At 33.6% G+C, this 20,779-nt stretch overlaps 2 protein-coding genes across 2 annotated transcripts; one reads left to right on the plus strand and one right to left on the minus strand.

Moving 5' to 3' along the window:
• The first annotated feature begins 9,821 nt into the window (after positions 1–9,821).
• LOC145101115 (nodulin-related protein 1-like) lies at positions 9,822–10,486 on the plus strand. Its single transcript, XM_079038278.1, has one exon. It carries the CDS (start codon positions 9,896–9,898, stop codon positions 10,355–10,357), a length of 462 nt encoding a protein of 153 aa, XP_078894404.1. The 5' UTR covers positions 9,822–9,895; the 3' UTR covers positions 10,358–10,486.
• A 1,758-nt stretch (positions 10,487–12,244) lies between these two features.
• Positions 12,245–15,332, minus strand: LOC145101114 (uncharacterized). Its single transcript, XM_079038277.1, has 6 exons — positions 15,215–15,332; positions 14,873–14,970; positions 14,542–14,727; positions 13,779–14,034; positions 12,894–12,975; positions 12,245–12,799 (listed from the first exon to the last, which is right to left on the minus strand). The coding sequence occupies exons 1-6, from the start codon at positions 15,238–15,240 to the stop codon at positions 12,599–12,601; spliced, it is 849 nt and encodes a 282-aa protein (XP_078894403.1). The 5' UTR covers positions 15,241–15,332; the 3' UTR covers positions 12,245–12,598.
• Between the last annotated feature and the right edge of the window lie 5,447 nt (positions 15,333–20,779).

Consider the following 20,779-nt stretch of genomic DNA (forward strand, 5'->3'; position numbering starts at 1 on the left):
AGGCTAGAAGCGCAACTTGACTAGGGTTTATGAATGTGAGGAGTCTTTGTAGATGGAGTAGGGTAGAGGTGAAGAGGAGTTCTGTTACCAATTTTATGTTGAGATTATTGTGTCTAATCGTCGCCATAAAGATACGATCAAGAGAGAATAGTCTTCGATTTCTGGAAGGAAGCGAGGGTGTTACAGAGAGGGGGGATCAGACTCGCGTGGAGATCTAAGGAGAGAGTGAGCGGTCTTTGATCCGATCGAGAGAGAATCGTCGCCATAAAGATACGATCGAGAGAATGGTCTTCATGTTTCTGGTGGTGGCGGCTGCTAGGTTTTTACATAGAGAAGGAGGGGAGAAAATGAAGGTCATCAGCAGGTGGAGAGGAAAGAATGAGCGGGTCTTCAAAAATTTTGGGGATTTTGTGTCCACCGTGTTTGCTAAGTCGAAGAGGGGGGGTTAATTTTTGGGATCCAATAGGCGGCGTATCATTTCCAGCCTAAAAGGCGTGTTTCATTAAAAAATTATAAAGCGACGTACATCTTATTAAAGGCGCCCTCCGCATTACTTTTTTTTTTCTTTTCTGACACTAATTTTAGGGCACGTATAAATGCGCGTCCTCTATCCTTAAAATTTTGGAAAACGGACATTAGTTTTTAGGGCACGTACAAAAGCGTGTCGTCTATCAGTGTGTGTCATTGTTTGCGCGTCATTAAAGGCCAGTTTTCTAGTAGTGTGAAAACGTACATCATTTCTTTATGAGACATCAGGGGAGCTGCATGGTTAATCAAAATATTAATTTGGGAGTATAAAGTTGAAATGATGATACAACTCGAGTTTATGATTGTTGATGGAGCGTGTGTGGTTAACCGACACATCAACATGATATCATAAATGACATCAAGGGTGTCACGTGGGTTTCCATGGTTATTCATATCTTGTTTGTAATCCTCAATATCCTAGTCACAAAATTAAGAGCATAATCTAAGATTGAACATATCATTGATAAGATTCAATGAATCTCAAAAGATCTAGGATTTTCACTGTTATTGAAACTGGTAAAGAGTTTTACCTATCTAAAATAGATTCATGATTTGATGGTGGCATCCCTTTCTCATTTCGAATTGAAAATATGGATCCTAGCCTTATATATAAATTTTGGGTTAATATATATTAAGGATTGAAACCATCTAACTAAAACTTTCTCACTTATATTAGATGTTTGAGGATGGTGATCTTCCTCATCATCCTCCACCTGCTCAAAATTCAAACTTCACTATTTTGTCAATTTTGTCAAAGGAAAAGCTCACTGGTCTGAACTACATGGACAGGATGTACAAATTGAAGATGAGTCTTCGGTATGTGTGACATCTCTAATTTCACAGCCAGAAAAGACTAATTTATTTATGCTTATTTTGAAATCAAAGTATCCTTAAAAGAATAATATTGCGGAATTTGCTCCCAAAAACATGATAATGATATTATCAAAACATTTCCGAATAAACGTATTTTATTTATATTAAAAACTTTGAAATGTCATTGTCGATACAGTGCATAAGAATAAACAAAATAATACATGCCTTCCACTAGTTTATCTAAACTACTGACATATAGGCATCCATAAATCTCTCATCATATCATCACATTTGTGCTCTTGTGTCACTACCTATAATATAAGAAATTGAGTGGGTTAGGCTTGGGGGCCTGGTGAGAAAATAGGGTTTTCAACCCACAATAAAAATTTATGTTTATTATTATCAAATCATCAACCCGATTACCCTTTCCCACTATCCTCACTTTCTGTCCTTAACATCTAATTTCAAGGGACCTATCATAAGGATCATCTTCGAGATAGAAAATAATGCTTTAGGGAGTCCATAACAATATATGTCTGTAAGGCAACCATGGGGGGATGGAGTACACCTGGTGAACACTAAGTTCAAAAACATATACATGTTGCGAGTATGCTAGCGTTCCATTAGACTGTCTAGAATAGTATGTGGTTGTTATTTATACTCCGCTGAACAACTGGATCATCTTTAAATTCAAGGCTTCTAATCATCTATATCATCTTTCATCTCTCATCATCTATATCATCTTTCATCTCTCATCATCTATGTCATCTTATATCTACCCATCTTTACCCAACATATTTATAGGTAATAAAATACATATACAATTTAAAATCGAGTAAAACATGTATAAATCGTTCATCTAGCATAGATATCAGGAAACACATATAATAGGAACATATAGCATGTAATTATCTTAAATACTTTATATTTATGTGTAAGATGAAAGTAACTATGCACTCACATGATAAATGGGTGATTGGTGATTTGGGCATATCTTCGTCTAACACCTTAGATATTCCTTGACCTGACCTAAGTAATTACTACAAAGTTTTATTCTAATGATCCTGGAGACAAAGAATAGTCTAGATCCTTACTAATCTGAATGTCTACATCAAGATCTATCAAGTAAGGATCAGCCAGGTAGGAAAGTTGGGAGGCAAGATCATGTCGGCATAATAACTTTTTTAAAATCCAACAACTAAGCCAACATGACCATCTTAGACACCTCTCTCGTAAGTAGATCAATCAGTATAATGACATGGAATTACTGATAAATCTTATTTATAGGTTCATAATGATGACTTATGACTATAAATATAAGTTACACAGAAAAGACTAGAGTGTAGCTTAACTTAGATAGGTTCTTCCTGATAGAAGTTAGGAAATTGAACCGGCAGAGCTACTATTCGCTAGCTACTACTTCTTCAGGGATAGCAGGGCTTCGCCAAAGGCTAAAACTAAGGGAAATGGGATAAAATCGAGAGAATTTTGAGAGAGAGGAGGATGTGAAGTGAGGAAGCAAATGAGCAGTCGAAGTCTGTTTATAGTGCAATTGCGCATTGCACACACCTAACACGTCGCTCCTCCTATTTTTCTACCACGTGTCGCAAATATGGTGGTACACTCCCCACCTTCTAGTAGGTGCGCTTCGTACAACCAACATGTGTGTGGCGCTTCTCGGAAAACTTCAGAAAACCGTATCTTCTTCATACGAGCTCCATTTTCGACTTTCTGTATGTTCCTGGAAAGCTCTCGACGAGATCTACAACTTTCGGTTAGACTCTGCCGTCTAATTTTGACTTTATTTATATAGCTATATTTTTAACAGGCTTAGACTGTTAAAGTCTGTTAAAAATGCATAAAATTTTTGATAAGATATCCGTTCTCATTGTCTTATATCGACGGAACCATATGGACAAGATCTTCAACCCTCGTTTAGATTGCTTTTCTTAACAATCAACTGATTTCTACTTCGGTTTTTGAGTCGTATACTACTATGCTGAAACTTCTAAAAATCCTAACTTCCTCTTATGAATTCAGTTTTGGGCGTTCTCTATATATACACTCTCAGTATAACGACTATTACAACTTTCGTTTAGATTAATAAGGCTAATAATCGTCTTAACTCTTATTTGTTATTTACGATATCGTAGCCGCACTGATTTGAACGAGAAACTTCAACGGGTCATAACTCATCTGTTATAAGTCCGTTTTGAGCACTCCTTATACCTATGGAATCCTTATTAGAACTACTTTGTCTCAATAATAGGCTATTCGTCCTAATCTTTAATCTATTTTAACGCGAATTATATCCCTAATTTATAACGTAGCTAAAAACACACAATGTATATATATATATATATATATATATATATATATATATATATATACATACAAATACCATGTAATAATCAAATAACCCTCTTTTATTAACCTCAAAATATTACAATTATTGAACCTAACCACTTCATTATCTTTATTAATGTTTAGTGGGAAATGCAAGCGTTACAGTATGAGAACAAAGAGTATGTTCTTGATACTCCGATTCCTAAGATTGACATAGAAACTAATACTCTGGAAGAAATTACATCTAATGCCAAAAATGTTGACAATGCTACAAAGGTTGCTTACATCATGATTACTACTATGGCACCAGATCTGCAAAAGTCCTATTAGGACTACTAACCATATGAAATGAATCAAGAACTAGGTGAAATGTTTCACAAGAAAGCAAGGCAAGAAAATTATGAAGTCTTCAGAGCCCTAATGGCATGCAATCTTAAGGAAGAAGAATTTTTGTGTGCTCATGTGCAGAAAATATAGAGACATGTGGAGAAATTGGAGAAGCTTGATGTGAATTTCGACAAGGAGCTAGCCATTTATATGGTTCTTAACACTTTGCCTAGTTGTCATGATCAGTTCTTTCTAACTTATCATTTGAACAACACAAAAACGACATTGATGCAACTTCATAATTGGTTGCAAACAGCTGAAGTTGGTATGAAGAAGTCTCATCCGACTATTATTGCTAATGCTCCTGTCCTGGCCATTCATCAATGAAAAGGGAAGAAAAGGAAATTTATTACCCAACCCAGGTGGATGTGGAAAGCCCACATTGGAGAGTCTAGTCGTGGGTTAAAGGGGAAAGCCAACTATGATGTCCCTCATGTTAGTGATCTGAAAGATTCTATTTGCCTTCATTGTGGAAAAAGGGGCTTCGAAAGAGAAGCTACCCTAAATACCTACAAGAGTTGAAAGAAGGAAAGGGAAAAGTGTTTGGTTCTTCATTTGGTATGTACATTATTAAAATCCTAACACACACCTTTCTAATTTTTGGGTCCTAGATACAGGATGTCGTTTTCACATTTGTTTTGATATGCAGGGACTAAAGGAAAGTAAGAGAGTTGAGCAAGAGTAGTTGAACCTGATCATGGGGAATAGACATTCTTTATTTGTTACTAGGAATAGGGTTTATGAGCTCATGTTTAATAGTAGTGTTAGGTTTGATTTAGTTAATTGTTGTTATGCGTTAGATATGACAAGGAATATAATTTCATTTCATGCTTTTTTGGATAAAGATACCGTTACTTGTTTTGATAATGATAATGGTGCAATTTTAGTTTATAAGAATGGTGTTTTATTTTCAAAGCTTAACCTTGTAATGGCTTGTATGAAATTGTTGTGTGTGTTGAAAATAACGGCAATGGTGTATTCAATATTGATTCTTCTAATAGTTTATACAAAGCATGCTTATGGCATTATTGTCTTGGGCATATAAACATGAAACGCATCGCCCAACTCCAAAAGGATGGAGTGTTAGAATCATTTGACTTAAGGACAAATGATGAATGTGAATCTTGTTTATTAGGCAAGATGACTAAATCATTTTCACAGGGACTTGTCACATTCACATTGATGTGTGTGGACCCTTCAAAACTGCCACAAGGGATGTTAATCGTTACTACATGAAATTTACTAATGATTATAGTAGGTATGGATATATTTATTTGATTAAACCTAAATCAGAAAATTTTGAAAAGTTCAATGAGTTTAAGCACAAAGTAGAGAATCAACTAGCAAGAAGATAAAGATGTTCCGATATGATAGACGTGGACAATATCTTAGTATCGAGTTCAACGACTATCTTAAGGAATGTGGAATAGTTTCACAACTGACCCCTTCTATGACACCACAACATAATGGTGTGACTGAGAAGAAAAATCAAAAATTTCTAGACATGGTTCGTTCCATGATAAGTCAAGCTTCACTTCCTATATCGTTATGGGGATATGCATTATGGACTGCAACCCATATTCTAAATCTAATTCCTACCAAAAAGGTTTACAAGACACCATATGAGATGTGGAGTGGAAATCCTCCCTTACTCGCACATATCAAGGTTTGGAGTTGTGAGGCTCTCATTAGGACTTGAGAGTTGAGAAAAACTAGAGACTATAGTCGAAAGGTGTACTTTCATTGGTTACCCACAAAATTCATCTGGATACCTTTTCTACAAATCAAGTGAAAACGTGGTCTTTTGTAAGTCAAAGGGGAATCTTTTGTGAGAGAGAGATCGTATTCAAAGAAGACAGTGGGTGCACAATTGATCTTGAATAAATTTAAGAGTAAGATGATGAGCAAACTTTGGATAAGACTAGCATTCAACCTGAGGGTGAAACACTTGTTGTTCCCATTGATAACTCATTACCTATTTGTCGATTTGCTAAAGTTAGCCAACAACCCGAAGTTTATGGATTCCATATAACTGTGGATGGGGACACGTTTATTGGTGATAAAACACTAGTAAATTTGGATGAGCCAGCTAATTATAAGGAAGTGATGGCAACCTTGAGGCTGCTAAGTAGAAAGAGGCCATGAATAGCAAGAATTAGTCCATGTACGATAACCAAGTCTGGTATTTGGTCGATCATATGTCCGAGCTAAAGAAAGTGGGTTATAAACGGATCTTCAAGAAGAATACCTGCATGGAAGGGAATGTATACACGTTCAAAGTTAGTTTGGTTGCGAAGGGCTTTACTCAAACCCAAAGGGATTGACTATGATGAGACCTTCTCGCCAATAGCTAAGATCATGTCAATTAGGATTATGCTTGCCATAACTGCCTTATATGATTATAAGGTATGGAAAATAGATGTTAAAACTACTTTCCTTAATGGGAAGCTTTTTGAGGATGTCTATATGACTCGTCCATAGGGTTTTGAACATGCCAAGTATCCTAATAAAGCGTGCAAGCTTGATAAGTCAATCTATAGACTTGAACAAGCATCTCGTATTTGGAATCTTTTTTTGTCCATGAGAAGGTCAAAGAGTTTGTATTTTCTAGAAGTGAAGATGAGTCTTGTGTGTATGTCAAAGCTAGTGGGAGTGTTGTGGCCTTTCTAGTTTTCTATGTTGATGACACACTCCTTATAGAAAACGATATTCCAACTTTGAAAGATGTGAAATCTCAGCATGGGAAATGTTTTGCTATGAAGAATCTAGGAGCGGCAACATACATTCTGGGAATAAGGATTTACAGGGATAAAAAGAAACATTTAATTGGACCTTAGCTAGAGTGCATACTTGGATAAAATATTAAAGCGTTTCAATATGGAGAATTCCAAGAAAGGGGTTTTCCTATACATCATACTGTTAAATTGAATAAGACTCAATGGCCCAGTAGTGATAAGAAAATAGATGCTACGAGTCAAGTTTCATATGTTTCGGTTATTGGATCGATCATATATGTTATGAATTGTACTCATTTGGATGTGTCTTATGCATTGAGCATGGTTAGTCGATATCAAGATAATCCTAGCGGATCCCATTGGACAATAGTAAAAAACATTCTTAAGTATTTGCGGAGAACAAAAGAAATGTTCTTAGTTTTCAGTGAAAAGACGAGTTATGAGTGAGTGGCTATAAATATGCCAGTTTTCAAATAGATCAAGATAATTTTTGTTCTCAATATGGTTGGGTATTCTTACTGAATGGTGGAGTGTTGACTTGGAAAAGCTCCAAGAAAAAAATGGTCGTTGATTCTACTTATGAGTCAGAGTACATCGCAGCAAGCGAGACAGCAAAGGAAGCGACATGGCTGGAGAATTTCATTGGTGATCTTGGAGTTTTTCCATCAATCCAAGAGCCTATAGAAATTTTTTGTGACAATGAAGATGTGATTGCTTTAACTAAAGAATCAAATGATCATGGGAGGTTAGGGCACATTCTAAGAAAATACCATTACGTCTAACATATAATAGAATATATCGACCTCATGGTGAACCGGGTATCATCAAAGGATAATCTTACAGACCCTTTTACAAAGGAAGTAAGAGAAGTCAAGCACTTCAAGCATGCTAGGAGCATTGGGTTAAGAGGTGATAGTAGTTAGTTTATAGCTTAATCATAGAGATTTATTTATAAGTATGTCGATTGCCTTCTTCAATTATTTATTCTTGTATTTCATTTAGCATGTTTACTTCCTAAGTATTAATTTATTCAAAATATCATAGTCGTTCATACTTTTGGGAGTAAGTATTGATTTAAGATTGTCATGGAGTTTTAGTAGATTGTTTATAGTGATTGGACATAGCGTAGAGATTAATGCTATACTCATGAGTGCTTAAATGGAGATTTTAAGTATTGGTTAAACCTGTGCTTAGATATTACTTCATGGATTCAATCACGAGTAATTCTAAGACGATAATATCTTTTATTCTTCAAGCGGAGATACATAAGTTGTAGTTTATGAATATATTGTGCATTGGTATCACATTAACGCACCCGTAACTAGATGTTATAAAATGTAGTTTCATGTATGAAATGGTGAGTAAAGTTAAAATTATATAGTCGAAGTTTATTCGTTCTATTTTCCTATTAAAGGAAATCCAATATTTTTAGGCCCCTCGGTGATTTGATGTTGAAGTTATAGTGTTGGTCCCAACCTGGACAATATTGATGTGTTCATTTCATAGTCTAATTAGGTCATCATAAATTAGGAATCGGGAAACAGAATCTTGGACTATGAGATTGATTTGTATCCATGTCTCGTATATGTACGATATCTTATAGACATGTATAACCTTATGGAATAAAAGCAAAATCATTTTTGGGCTGCCCTCAAGAACTAGAAATAGCTAAAAACAATTTTAGGAGAGTGAGGAATGATTTGTTAATTTATTATATGATTAATAAATTAATCAGAATTTATTAAATATTAATTTAGAATTAATCAGAATTAATTAGAAATAATTTTGGATTAATTAGAATTAATTAAATATGCAATGGTTGAATTGAAATTATTCATTTGTTGAGCAATGGAGGCAATTCTAGAACCTCCCTAGCTTGGACGGATTTAGGGAGGATCCATAAAGATTCTGGAAGTCTCCAACTTATAAGAAAATTGATTTGAATAAGTTTAAAATATTACTACTTTATTATTCAAATTAGGGTTTCCACCAACTATAAATAAGGATATTGGTTAGCCATTTTGAACCCTAGCCTTCAAGAGCAAGAAATCGAGATTCTCTTCTTCCTTCCTCTCTCCTATATTTCATTCCTTAGGTTACTATGTTTTAGGTGTGAGCTATTAGAGACATCCACATTATTGGTGTTTGTTTTCCAAATGAAGAATTGGAAGATCTAGCATGTTGTATTCGATTACAACAAAGGTATATGTTCTAAACCTTGTAAATTTCGATTATACATAGGTTATTTGATTGTTTCATAAATAAGTTGTTATAATGGAAAAACTCATAGATCTCTAGGTTACATGTACTCATAAGTTGTTTTATGTGAATTCCGTTGTTCAAATCTTTATCCTATATCCTAGACAAATCATCAATGTCTAGTTCACATACAATAGACTAAACTCAACTAGAATGAGATGTCAAGTTGGCATATAACGAGTTTCGAGCTCAATGTTAACCGAATAGAAAAGTGATTGACAAAAAATATTATATATTTTAAAAATATGTTCTGTCAAACTTTATATGACAAGTTGTATAGAAATTAAAATGATATGTAGATCCATTAAACTTTATAAAATTGAATGCACATTATGACATCTTCAATCTAACATTAAAACCTATTAATTACATCAAATTTGGTGTAAAGTTGCTCTCTACCTAACATCAAAATTACATCAAAACTGATATCGATGAATACCGTGTATAGGGCAACCATTAAATCAAATGTTAAAGAGAGACGCATGGAAGGTTTACAACACGGTTCTAACACAAATACACGACCAATAGGTGCGCAGTGCGCACTTTGAAGAGTCAAACTCAGGTCCCTGCCACCGTGCCACGTAGACAATCATCCAAACGGGGCCCCCATTATTGGTAACAGAGTGGCCGACACATAGTCATCAATTAGTTGGTTATTGACCTCTATACCCTCCGTCGTGTAATCCCCACCACCACTCAACGGCCTCTTCTCCCAAGGGCAAAATCGTAAACCATTCGTCTATTTATCCCCTTGCCTCTTGGTTGATGCCAAAAATATCCATTATCCGCTTTCTTCATTTTCCATCGTTCTTTTCTCACCGGCAAACATGAATTCATTTATGAGCACCATCAAAACCGCTGTCTCCGACTCTACCACCGACGGCAACGAGAAGAGTACTAACACAGAGCAACCATCGTCCACGGAGCTATTGTCAAGTGCCAAGCAGGTGGCGGAGGCAGCTAAGTTAGCTGCAAGCAACCAAACAGACAAAATTGACAAGGTTAAGACCGCCGGCGCCGCCGCGGACGTCCTTGATGCCGCCAAGAAGTACGGAAAGTTTGATGAGACCCAAGGAGTGGGGCAGTATCTAAAGAAAGCAGATGACTATCTTCACGAGTATGAGAACTCCGGTGCTAGTGCTACAACACCGCCACCCACCAAGGAGGGCGAAGCTGAGGCACCAGCCGCCGCGCCGCCGGTGGAGGAGAAGAAAAGTGAAAAGGAAGAATCTGGAAGTGGGTTTGGAGCCGCTGATGCCCTGAAGGCCGCCGGAAGTTTCTTCAAGTAGAACTGTTGCTGCTACTATGTAAATCAAGCAACGACTTTGATCTTTTTCGCTGTGTGACTTGTACCTCTTGTTTTGAATGTTGTAAGTCGTTTCTGTATTAATAATTGATTACATGATGTGTTCTAATTATTAACTACTTCACTAAAGTAGTTTAGACAATATGGATAATTGGTTACAAATGGTTTTTGTTATTAACCCAATTCTTTCTTTTTAAACTAAACAAATCAACATCCGATTGTTGGCATAAGTAAAATGAATGTCTTATAAATTTTTCTTAAATTAATTGATGAATGTTTCTTAAATTAATGAATATTGAGAAAATGTTATCAATGTAAGAGTAAAATGTTTATTACTTATTGACAAAACCGTAAATTTAGTCCGGTTTGCAAAAATCTTTGGATCGGTCAAAATCAAGGTTTTTCTGGTTGCAGTCCAAAAAAACTTGAAAAGTCAATTATACCCTTTAGTTTCTTTTTTTTTATTTTTTACAATTATTATAATACCATTTAGTCCGGTTTGCAAAAATCTTTGGATCGGTCAAAATCAAGGTTTTTCTGGGTCTGTAGTCCAAAAAAACTTGAAAAGTCAATTATACCCTTTAGTTTCTTTTTTTTTTATTTTTTACAATTATTATAATACCATTTTGTCTTAAAAATAAAAAGAAAAGAAATATATTATCCCCACACCATTCTCTCTCTCCCTCCCTTCGCCAGTTATGCATCTCTAGCATAGGAGGAAACCTGTGGAACTAGGAGACCACCAATCGCCACCATAACAATACTCCTCCTTTTCTTAATCTGCTCACCGGTCTCAGCCAAACACCCCCTTTCATCGTTACTGCTACTACTCAAATCTACAGCCTACAACGAGAAGGGAAGCAGTCGAGTGGAGCACCGAAGCTACCCCTTCCTCCGTGGCGATTGGTCGAGGAACACCACCCAAACACCCATGACCCCTCCTTCACTACCGACGATGAGAAAGGAAGCCACGACGGGCCTGTCGGAGACGTCGACTGCAACCCCTCTATTGAAAAAGAATCACCCAAATGCTTCCCATGCCCACTGTTGTCGATGGATCGAAGAGAACAACCCCCCGACGAGGTTTTGTTGTTGGTTGATTTATGTTTGTTGGGTTTGTTGGTTGATTTATGTTTGCTTCGATGAGATTGAATCAATGAATAAATGTGTCTTAAATGAATCTGATTTCTCTGAAAGGATTCTCGATCCAAATATTGAAAAAGGAATCCCGATTCATTTCTCCAAGAACAACATAACACCAACATATGTTTCCAATTCCTTCCTTATTAAATTCAAGAACCGGAAAGCTTTCAACTTTCAATGGTTAAGAGATGTGTGAATCATTCAGCTGCGAATTGTGTTTGGCTGAGAGATATGTGGAGAGAGATTATTTTGATTTTATTGATGGTGATTCATTTGGGAGTGATTCCAGTTTCTTTAGGTGTGCATCTGATGTCGTATTCCAATCTCCTGATAATCGTTGAGCACCATCGATACACATCAACAACTCATATCCAAGCTTTGACGATTCCGGTGGTGGAGGACGATTCATCGCTAATCAAGCTATATTCAAAGCAGGTGAAGGGTGAAGAAGAAGAAGATGGGAGAGAGAGAGTGAAAGAGAAAGGAAAGGGCCGGGTGGAGTGAAAGCGAGAGGGGAGGGTCGGATAGAGTGATAAGGTGGGATATGTTATTTTTTAATTAAAAAAGGTATTAAATAAATATATAAAATACAAAAAGGAAAATAAAATGGCATAATCGTCTTTTCAAGTTTTTTTGGACTAAAATCGCGGAAAGGTTTTGATTTTGGACCTGTCATGCAAGTTAAAAAAAATTTAGACCATATCCAAAGATTTTTGTAAACCACAAGGACTAAATTTGCAGTTTTGTCTTACTTATTCATTGTTATCCACCGTTTATCCACACCATATCTATAAATTTAACATACTATATTCGATACATCGGTTTATTTACTCATACATTTATTTAATCACTTTCACGTACAAGACTTAATAAGAAATTAAAAACATGTCTTAATCGACCAAAGCAATAAACAATACAGATCAAATAATATGTTTTCCAGTTGAATTCATAACACCTACAAGAATTTATCACTCAAAAGCAATCTGATATAATATATATGATCTTGATGGATATCAAACATTTAGCGACAATACCAAATATTTTGCTGGATATCAACAATTTGTGGTGGAGAAGCGTTACGCTAGAACCAACAACATAAGTATATTGGTTTTTGGATTTTTCCAGTTGTTCGAATCATATTTGCATTCTCTTTAACTCTATCTTCTTCATTTCTTCGGTTCTCCTCTGTCTGTGATATTGCTCCTCTGGAGATATTTTCAATCGTTTGCATCTTTCTCATGAAATCTTGCAGTTCTCGAGCTCTTTTCCACTCTAGCTTACCCTGCAAGCTTCAATGGTGGGTCTTTTGAACACTAAAGTTGTGAAAGTAATTGTTTTATGTTTTTATCGAGAAAAAAAAAAGGTAAAAACAAGACCTCTTTCTTTATCAATTTTTTCTTTGCTCTCAACTTCTTTTTATTCTCCCACTCGGATATTATCGCTTTCACTTTCGTAAACCTGATCAAATTTAAGAACAAATTCTCAAATTTACAGGATTTTGAGTTAATTTGGAAGTTGACTTCACAAAGAGTGGACGTGTTTCATTCATTACGTGGAACCCATGTAGTGTGATATGATATATTGATATTAATATTTTAAAGGGTTTATATATTGTTTATAAGTAAACGTATAAGTTTTGTCTATCGGAAGCAAATAAAAGAATAAGAAACTAAAATTCAAACTCGACTTAAAATTTGATTCTGAATTCAATTTTATCGTCCAAAGTTACTTAAAAGTAAACGATTTAGTTAAAGATGTTAACTATTTCGAACTTAACAAGTTATTTAAAAACGGACAAAAGAGAATTATCATTCAATTTGATGCGACGAAGAAAAGAAAATGATCATTTGTTTCATTTCATATTTGATGCTTTTTAATTTAAGCCAAAATAAAAAGATTTCTTTTTTTTTTTTACAAAAATCAAACTGGAAATTAGTTTTTCTGGTTAAAGATTTTTTTTTAAAGTCAAAAATTCAAATGATTAAATTGAAAAGAAAATTTTCTTCAAGTGGTTAAACTGAAAAAGAAAATCTAAATTATAATGTTTTTTATAAAATTCAAAATTTTATATAGTGGTTTTCTTGAGGAAAAAGAAAAACTCACAGTTAAAACATGAAAAAAAAAATCAATAAAATCAAAAAAAAAAATTCATAATTTACCCATTGAAATTGTATTTTTATTCTAGCATTTTGTAAAAGAAATGATTGGTTACAAAATTAAATATGATGGCTATTTCTCCAAACTTTGATAGTAACACATACCGTTCTTTGATTTTTTGCAATTCAGTTTTCTCCCAAATATCTCCAAGTCTTTTCTCAAGATCTAACTGACTAGTTTCTTCGTTCAATTGTTTTTCTACAAAAAAATTAGGAGTTTTGTCGATTGACATGGTTGAACCAATACTCTTTTTTGACACATTGTTGTCGGGTTTCATCTTAATCGTGGATGTTGGATGATTATTAGCTTCACCTTGGAGATCTTCATTAGTTTGCGGTCTTGATGACACCTCTTGGATTTCTAGATTTCGGGTCCAAATAAATTATAGTTAGTCTAACAAGTTTTCACAAATGTAATTGAATTTTTAAAACAATGTCTTTTTTTGTTATAAAAAAATGTTATCACAAAATACGTAGCTTAATATAAAGACACAAAATACAAATGAGCTAACATGATTTTTCAGACCAGAACAGTCTTTGATTGGTAATCTGGGTCATGAAAACGGATTGTACTGTGTTTTTTAATTTTATTTCTAGGTCTTTTTTGTTCATTAACAATATTAATATGATAAATAAGAAAAATACATATTAGTTCAGATGGACCAGTCCATCGGTCATTTATGAGTTCGGCATGTGTTGGGACTCTACGGATCGGACCAAACTTTTTTGGACCAACTTTGATCATGCTTTGACTAGGTTGTTTTTTTTTCAGTCAACATGGTTTCTAATCTGTATTCCACCTTTAGTTTTTTTAAGGACTAAGTACAATGTTAATCCAATCAAGATAAAAACAAATAAAATATTTTACCGGAGGATTTCCTAGAATTTGAACTTGGGTCTTGTTTCATTTCATCTTCTTTGTTTTCAATAGAATTAACTGCGAATGCAGCAGCTGCGACAGCAGTCCTAAACTCCTCACCCTCCATTTTATCGTAGTCATGACTTGTTTCGCGAGAAGGTTGTCTTTGGTGCCAATTTTGGCCTTTTCGTCGGTCTAGAAATTTACAAAATGTGCCGATTTGTAACAAATATAAATAAATATTATCAACATCTAATTTGATAGTATTCGAATATTAAGTTTAAATCATTTGTAGATAAAAAAAACGAATTTTTCGAAAGTTTGTTTTGGGCTACTTTACCTTCTTTGGAACTTCGGGTTCTTCGAGATGAAATCTTTCGATCTCTAATCACGCGTGAAGTTTGTGCTTCGTTTTCCTTCTCACGAAAAATTATCGTGCTACCGGTAATCGTAATAGTTAGATTCCAAACAATTTATTATTCTTATAAAAATTATTAAAAAGAGGGTTATATTTTGTAAGAACGAAGTACTTGGTGAACTATAGAAACTAAATGCAAAAAGCATCCATAATTCACATTTTTGTCCAAAATTATCAAATATAATGTTCTTTTTACTGTAGAAAGAACATTGGTTTATTTATAGCAAAAACTAAATATGATGATTCAAAAAGTTAATAATTTACCTGATCTGTTTGAGCAAACCCTCCATGAATAAGAACTTTGGAGGTTTGAGATTTGCTCAAATTGTACGGTATTATAAGTTGCTTTGCATTTGGTTCTTGATGTATAATGAAAGTATTCTTTTCTTTTGCTTGATGCTCTAGGGGTTCTTTCTTTCCATGGGTCCCACCTATCTGACCTCACCAATCAAAACATTCCACGTCATCCAAAGTGTTTTCCTAACAAATTCATTGCTTAGTTTGTTTACCATTTTCCTTGGGTGCATACTGCATAGGCAAGAAGTTAACCAAGAATCGGTGGGAGACTCTTTGTCATTGCATCAAACTTTTTCTTTTTCCAAAGATTTGTTTATTAATTCCTTAATTTTATTCCTGCTGCAAGTCTATATGGACAATGTTAACGACCGTAAACACCATCTCGTGACTAGCTTTTTTGCCGGCAGTCATTTTCATCTACATACTATTACAGATCAATTTTGCCATTCAATAACTAATGAAAAGTGATGATGTGTATGATAAGCTTGTATAGCTAGCATAACATAAAATACATTACATGGATTAAGTAGTATTATATTTTTCTAATTAAAAAAGAGGAAATCTTAAGAAAACTTTTAATATTGTAGCCTAATTTACGGAAAGAAAAAAGTTTCAAACTAAACTTTGTTTACGAAAAATCATAAATTATCGGTAAAAATAACGATTTGGCCCCCATTTTCTCGGTTTATCGGTTTGATTACTAATCTGGTTCCATTAAAGTCTCATTATTTTACTACATTTTACGAATAGATCACAAACTAAAATTAATTGATGATACCATTTTCTCCCTATAACATACATTTTACCGGTTTCAATGCAAGTCTAGTCATTGAATGAATTGATGAGATGAATATGTTAGATTATATAATGTTATGTTTACCATAAAACTTGATATCCTGTTGTATCATACATTTTTTGGAATATAAAATGTATCCAACGGATACTGCAATAATTACATAAACTAGCAACAACTTTGTCATTTTTTAAGTTTATAAGAAACTAGGTTACAACCCGTGGGAACCATGGGTAAAATATTTATAAAACATTTAAATTATTTATAAGATTTAAAGTTTTTTTAACATTTTTTTGTATTGATTATCGAAAATTAATATATATATATATATATATATATATATATATATATATATATATATATATATATATATATATATATATATATATATATATATATATATATATATATATATACACGTTATGTATATGTATGTGAAGACATTTAAACAGAATCATTTTTTTAACATAACTTGTTTTGGCATTTTATTAATTTTAATACTTGTTTTAAAACAAATAAGTAAGATGCCTATATGATTGACATAAAAAGGAGGAAAATGCCCTTTTACCCCTTAATAAAAGGATGAATATGTCTTTTTGCCGGATTTCTCATGTTCAAAAATGTAGTTGGCTGCCATTAATGGGTTCAAATTTCCACGTTATCTATGGAAATTATGTATTTACCCTTGTGTATAAAATGAAAATGATCAGGGCTTGACAGCTTTATAAAGAATTGTATAATGGAAAGAATTATAGAAACCATAGTAGTAACATTCCGTTTTTAATTTTTTATATGAAATATTACAGTAATTAGCAATATAGTATTACCTTTAATAAAATGACCAAAAGCCCTTTTATCAGATTTCCATTATTTAGTCATATAGTTGTCTGCTATTATGGGTTCAAAATTCCACGCCGTCTTTTAACAACAACAACCCCACATGTGATCTCAACCTCACCTGTGTATCAACCAACAGCAAGGGCAAAACCGTCCAAAAGAAAAATAGACAAAAAAACTAATTTCTAATGTTTGTTTATATAGATGCATAATCTTTTGAATGGATCGAGAAGACTGCATGACAACACTTGAGAAGCATGCCAACATCAATTGATTGTCATGTTTAAAAGTTAGTAACCGATTAGATTTTACATTTACATATATTAAACTAAACAATAAAGTGGAAGACATACAGATAGAGTAACATAAACACGAAAAAAGTAGGGAATTTGGTTTCATTAAAGTTATTTCTATATTAATTTTAAATAATCATATAGATAGAGCAACTTACTTTTATCTTTTGTCTATTACAACTTTGTACATTCAATCTTTTTCTTAATAAACATTATAAATTGAAAAATATACAGAATCATGAAAGTGCAAAGTTCTTTTTCTTACTCGCTTTACTCTGTTATGCTACTTCATATCTAATCATTTGGGTATATTGTTGTTTTGGTATTTTGCACATACTTTATATTTTAAAATTGGTTTTATTAAAGTTATTGCTATATCCCAACTAATTTTCTTTTTACTTTCATGCAGGATAAGTCACACGATGCTAACATTATTATGTGAGAGTATTAGAAAAAAAAAAATCGTAGGAACATGAAATCCATGGAAAAAACAAAGAAAAAAAAGATGATGAACCAAGTAAGTAAGTAAGCAGACAGTGAAATACGCATATAGAATGAGATAAGAATAAAAGATTAAGGAAGAAGCACATACACAATATTTTCTGAATGACGGCGATTGAAAGGTTGAAGTTTTTTTTATTTTCTACAAAGGATTGTGCCATAAACAAATGTGTAAATGGAATACCACACATATATATACACGTACAATTGGATCCAAATCTGCAGAGGATCTATGAAATAGACAATTCAAGGTCCTGATATCATGAGATTTTATTTAACAAATTTCGTGAATTTATAATGAATTCCGAATTTTAAGCATTTTAAATGTATTGATGATATGGTTGGTTTTGAATTGCATTTAAAGCTTACCATATTCCAACCTTTTTAAACATAAATTTAAAAAGTCAAATGAATTTGTTAAAATTGATTTAAAATAGGAGGATATGCAATACATGAATATAAAATTTAAAATAACCAAGGGTATTGAAGTAATTTAACAATGAATTGAAAACGAATGGTGGGAGTGACATGTCATCAAAATGACTCTGTTATTAAGATAGGAGATTTCAAATTGTCTATCTAATATTATGTAACCCAAAATATCTATCTCATCAGCTCATTCTCCGCCCCCCCCCCCCCCCTTTTTTTTCCGAAAACACGCATTTTACCAATTTCATTGTTGACCTGGATATATAGTCATAAATAAGCCGATGATAGAATTACATAACTCATCGTATCCATCTTATTAGCTTACTTAATGAGCAAGCGTCCAAGTCAACAATGAACCGGTAAAATATATATTACATGGAGAAAATAGTCAAATCATCACTTAGTTTTAGTTTGGGACTTACTCATAAATTATATAAAATTATGATACTTTAATGGAACCAGGTTATTAATGAAACGGGTAAACCAAGAAAAATGTTCAGATCATCATTTTTACTAGTAATTTATATTTTTTCAAAAATAAGTTTTAGTTTGTGATTTTTTCACAAATTACGGTAAAATATTTCAACTTTTCTAAATATTTACTCTAAAAAAGTGGGTAAATTACACCAATTGTCCCTCATGCATATGCCAGAAAGCGTGTTTAGTCCCTATTTTCAAAAGTTAACTCGGACCGCCCATCGTTTGTTTAAAACTTGCACCATTCATCTCTTTATACATAAAAAGACTAGTTTGCCCTTAATAATTTCTTTTTTAAGTTTCTTTTATCTGTTAATCATTATTAGACTTAAAAAAAGAAAAAAAATATCTCTATAAAACCTCCCCCCTACCCCACCCCTATTTCCCTTTTCCCCAATTTCTCTCGTCTCCCTCATTTTTACTATTACCGACAACCACCCAAAACCTAACTCTTCGGCGAGACCACATAACTTTCTCCTCCTTTCTCCAGCGATGACAGCAGAGAAGTCTTTGTCTTTTGCCCCCACTTTCAAGCTTATGTCTCGTTCCCTCATCATCTATAAAATCTGTGTAAATCAAGGTCGATAAAGTGGCAACAGAATATGCTGTCAAGGCTTTGTGTTACAGCCCATGTTCTTATTCTCCCTCTAATTGGTCACCAGATATGTCTCCTCCTTCCTAACGCTTCAATCGACGTGTTTATGGTAATCTTTACTAACAAAACTTTGAAATGGATTTGGAGAAGGCTACAAATGAGCTCGTGCTTCGTGTCCAGCCTTATGAAGCGATTTATCTCAAGATCAATAATAAGATTCCTGGTCTTGGAATCCGATTTGATCGAAGTGATCTTAATTTGCTCTACAGAGCCAAGTAAAAGATTGAATTGGTTTTGTTAAAGCTAATAGATTTAATGAGAATTTTGGATTAGGGTTTGCGATTGACGAGAATTTTGGGTTTTTTTGGTGAAGTTATAAAGAGGTCCAGGTGTATGAGACAGAAGGAAAGAAACAGGATGAAGATTTTCAATGGTTTTCCATTTTCCGGTGGTGCTGCTCCATTTTCCGGTGGTGGTGCAAGGTGGTGGTTCGGTGGCCAGATTTTTACTTTAAGGGGAGTGGGTTTGTGTGAGGCAGATGGAGATTTAGGAAGGGACAAATGAGGTGGGGTGGGTAGCCATGATATGTTTACCCTTTTAAAAAAATAAAAAATATATAATAATAATAATAATAATAATAATAACAACAACAACAACAACATTAAATTAAATGGAAAAGAAATACACAAAGGGTGTTATGGTCATTTTAGATTTGACAGGTACTACATTCGCAAAAAAATGCATATCAGGGACGAAGCGTGCAAGTTTTAAGCAAACGAGGGACGATCCGACTTAATTTTTGAAAATAGAGACTAAACATGCTTTCTGACATATACACGAGGGACGGGTGATATAATTTACCTAAAAAAAGTTGGTATACAAGGATGTTAACACACCATACTCATAGGCAAAAAAATAATAAGGATTGCAAACGCTTATGTTGTGCTTATGTGACATCACATTTTTTAGGGAAAAACATCACCAAACAGTGTAACTTTATACAATTCTCCATCCATTTTCTTTTGTTTCCAAAAAGTATTTTTCCCTTTGTAGTTAGATATGATAATTTTGATTTATTCGTAAAAGATTAGGTTAAGCTAAACTATATTTTATCTTAAGGCAGATAAACTAGTAAATTCATCTTAAGTTAGAAACATATTCATATACTTAGGGGGTGTTTGGCAAAAAAAATTATTAACTTATTAATAGTTTCACGTCGGAAGGATTTGTTCCGGTTGTAGTGTTTGCAATAAATTATTGTTGCTTATATGGAGAATTTATGGTTTACATAGCTTATATGGGGAATTCATGGTTTGCATAAAAATTTTAGTTATATAAAAATGGCAACGTGTGATACGATCTTGGGAAGAGGAGACGAAGTAGGAATTGAGGTGAAAACATAAATATTTGATTAAATCAATTAATTATAGCTAGTTATGCTACTACATCTCAATGGAATGCTTTAAACTTGAAAATACAGAAACGATTATAACAACATGATTCAAAATTGCTTAGATAACAGTTCATGTACATACATTATTGTTTGGTGGTCAAACCAACAAATGATGGGATAAAATAATATTAATAAAACTCAAATCACTGCTATT

Source organism: Lactuca serriola, chromosome 4 (genome assembly GCF_051521515.1).
Source record: "Lactuca serriola cultivar US96UC23 chromosome 4, Lser_US96UC23_V15, whole genome shotgun sequence".
NCBI classification, from domain to species: Eukaryota; Viridiplantae; Streptophyta; class Magnoliopsida; order Asterales; family Asteraceae; genus Lactuca; species Lactuca serriola.

What these genes read in the sequence shown, in the direction of transcription:
- LOC145101115 (XM_079038278.1), top strand. Translation starts at nt 9,896, where the DNA reads ATGAATTCATTTATGAGCACCATCAAAACCGCTGTCTCCGACTCTACC.
- LOC145101114 (XM_079038277.1), bottom strand. Translation starts at nt 15,240, where the DNA reads ATGGAGGGTTTGCTCAAACAGATCAG. An exon ending in TTGCAAAAAATCAAAGAACG is followed by an intron (nt 12,976 to 13,778) that starts GTATGTGTTACT and finishes AAATTTGATCAG; the next exon opens with GTTTACGAAAGTGAAAGCGA. An exon ending in AAAAATTGATAAAGAAAGAG is followed by an intron (nt 12,800 to 12,893) that starts GTCTTGTTTTTA and finishes TGAAGCTTGCAG; the next exon opens with GGTAAGCTAGAGTGGAAAAG.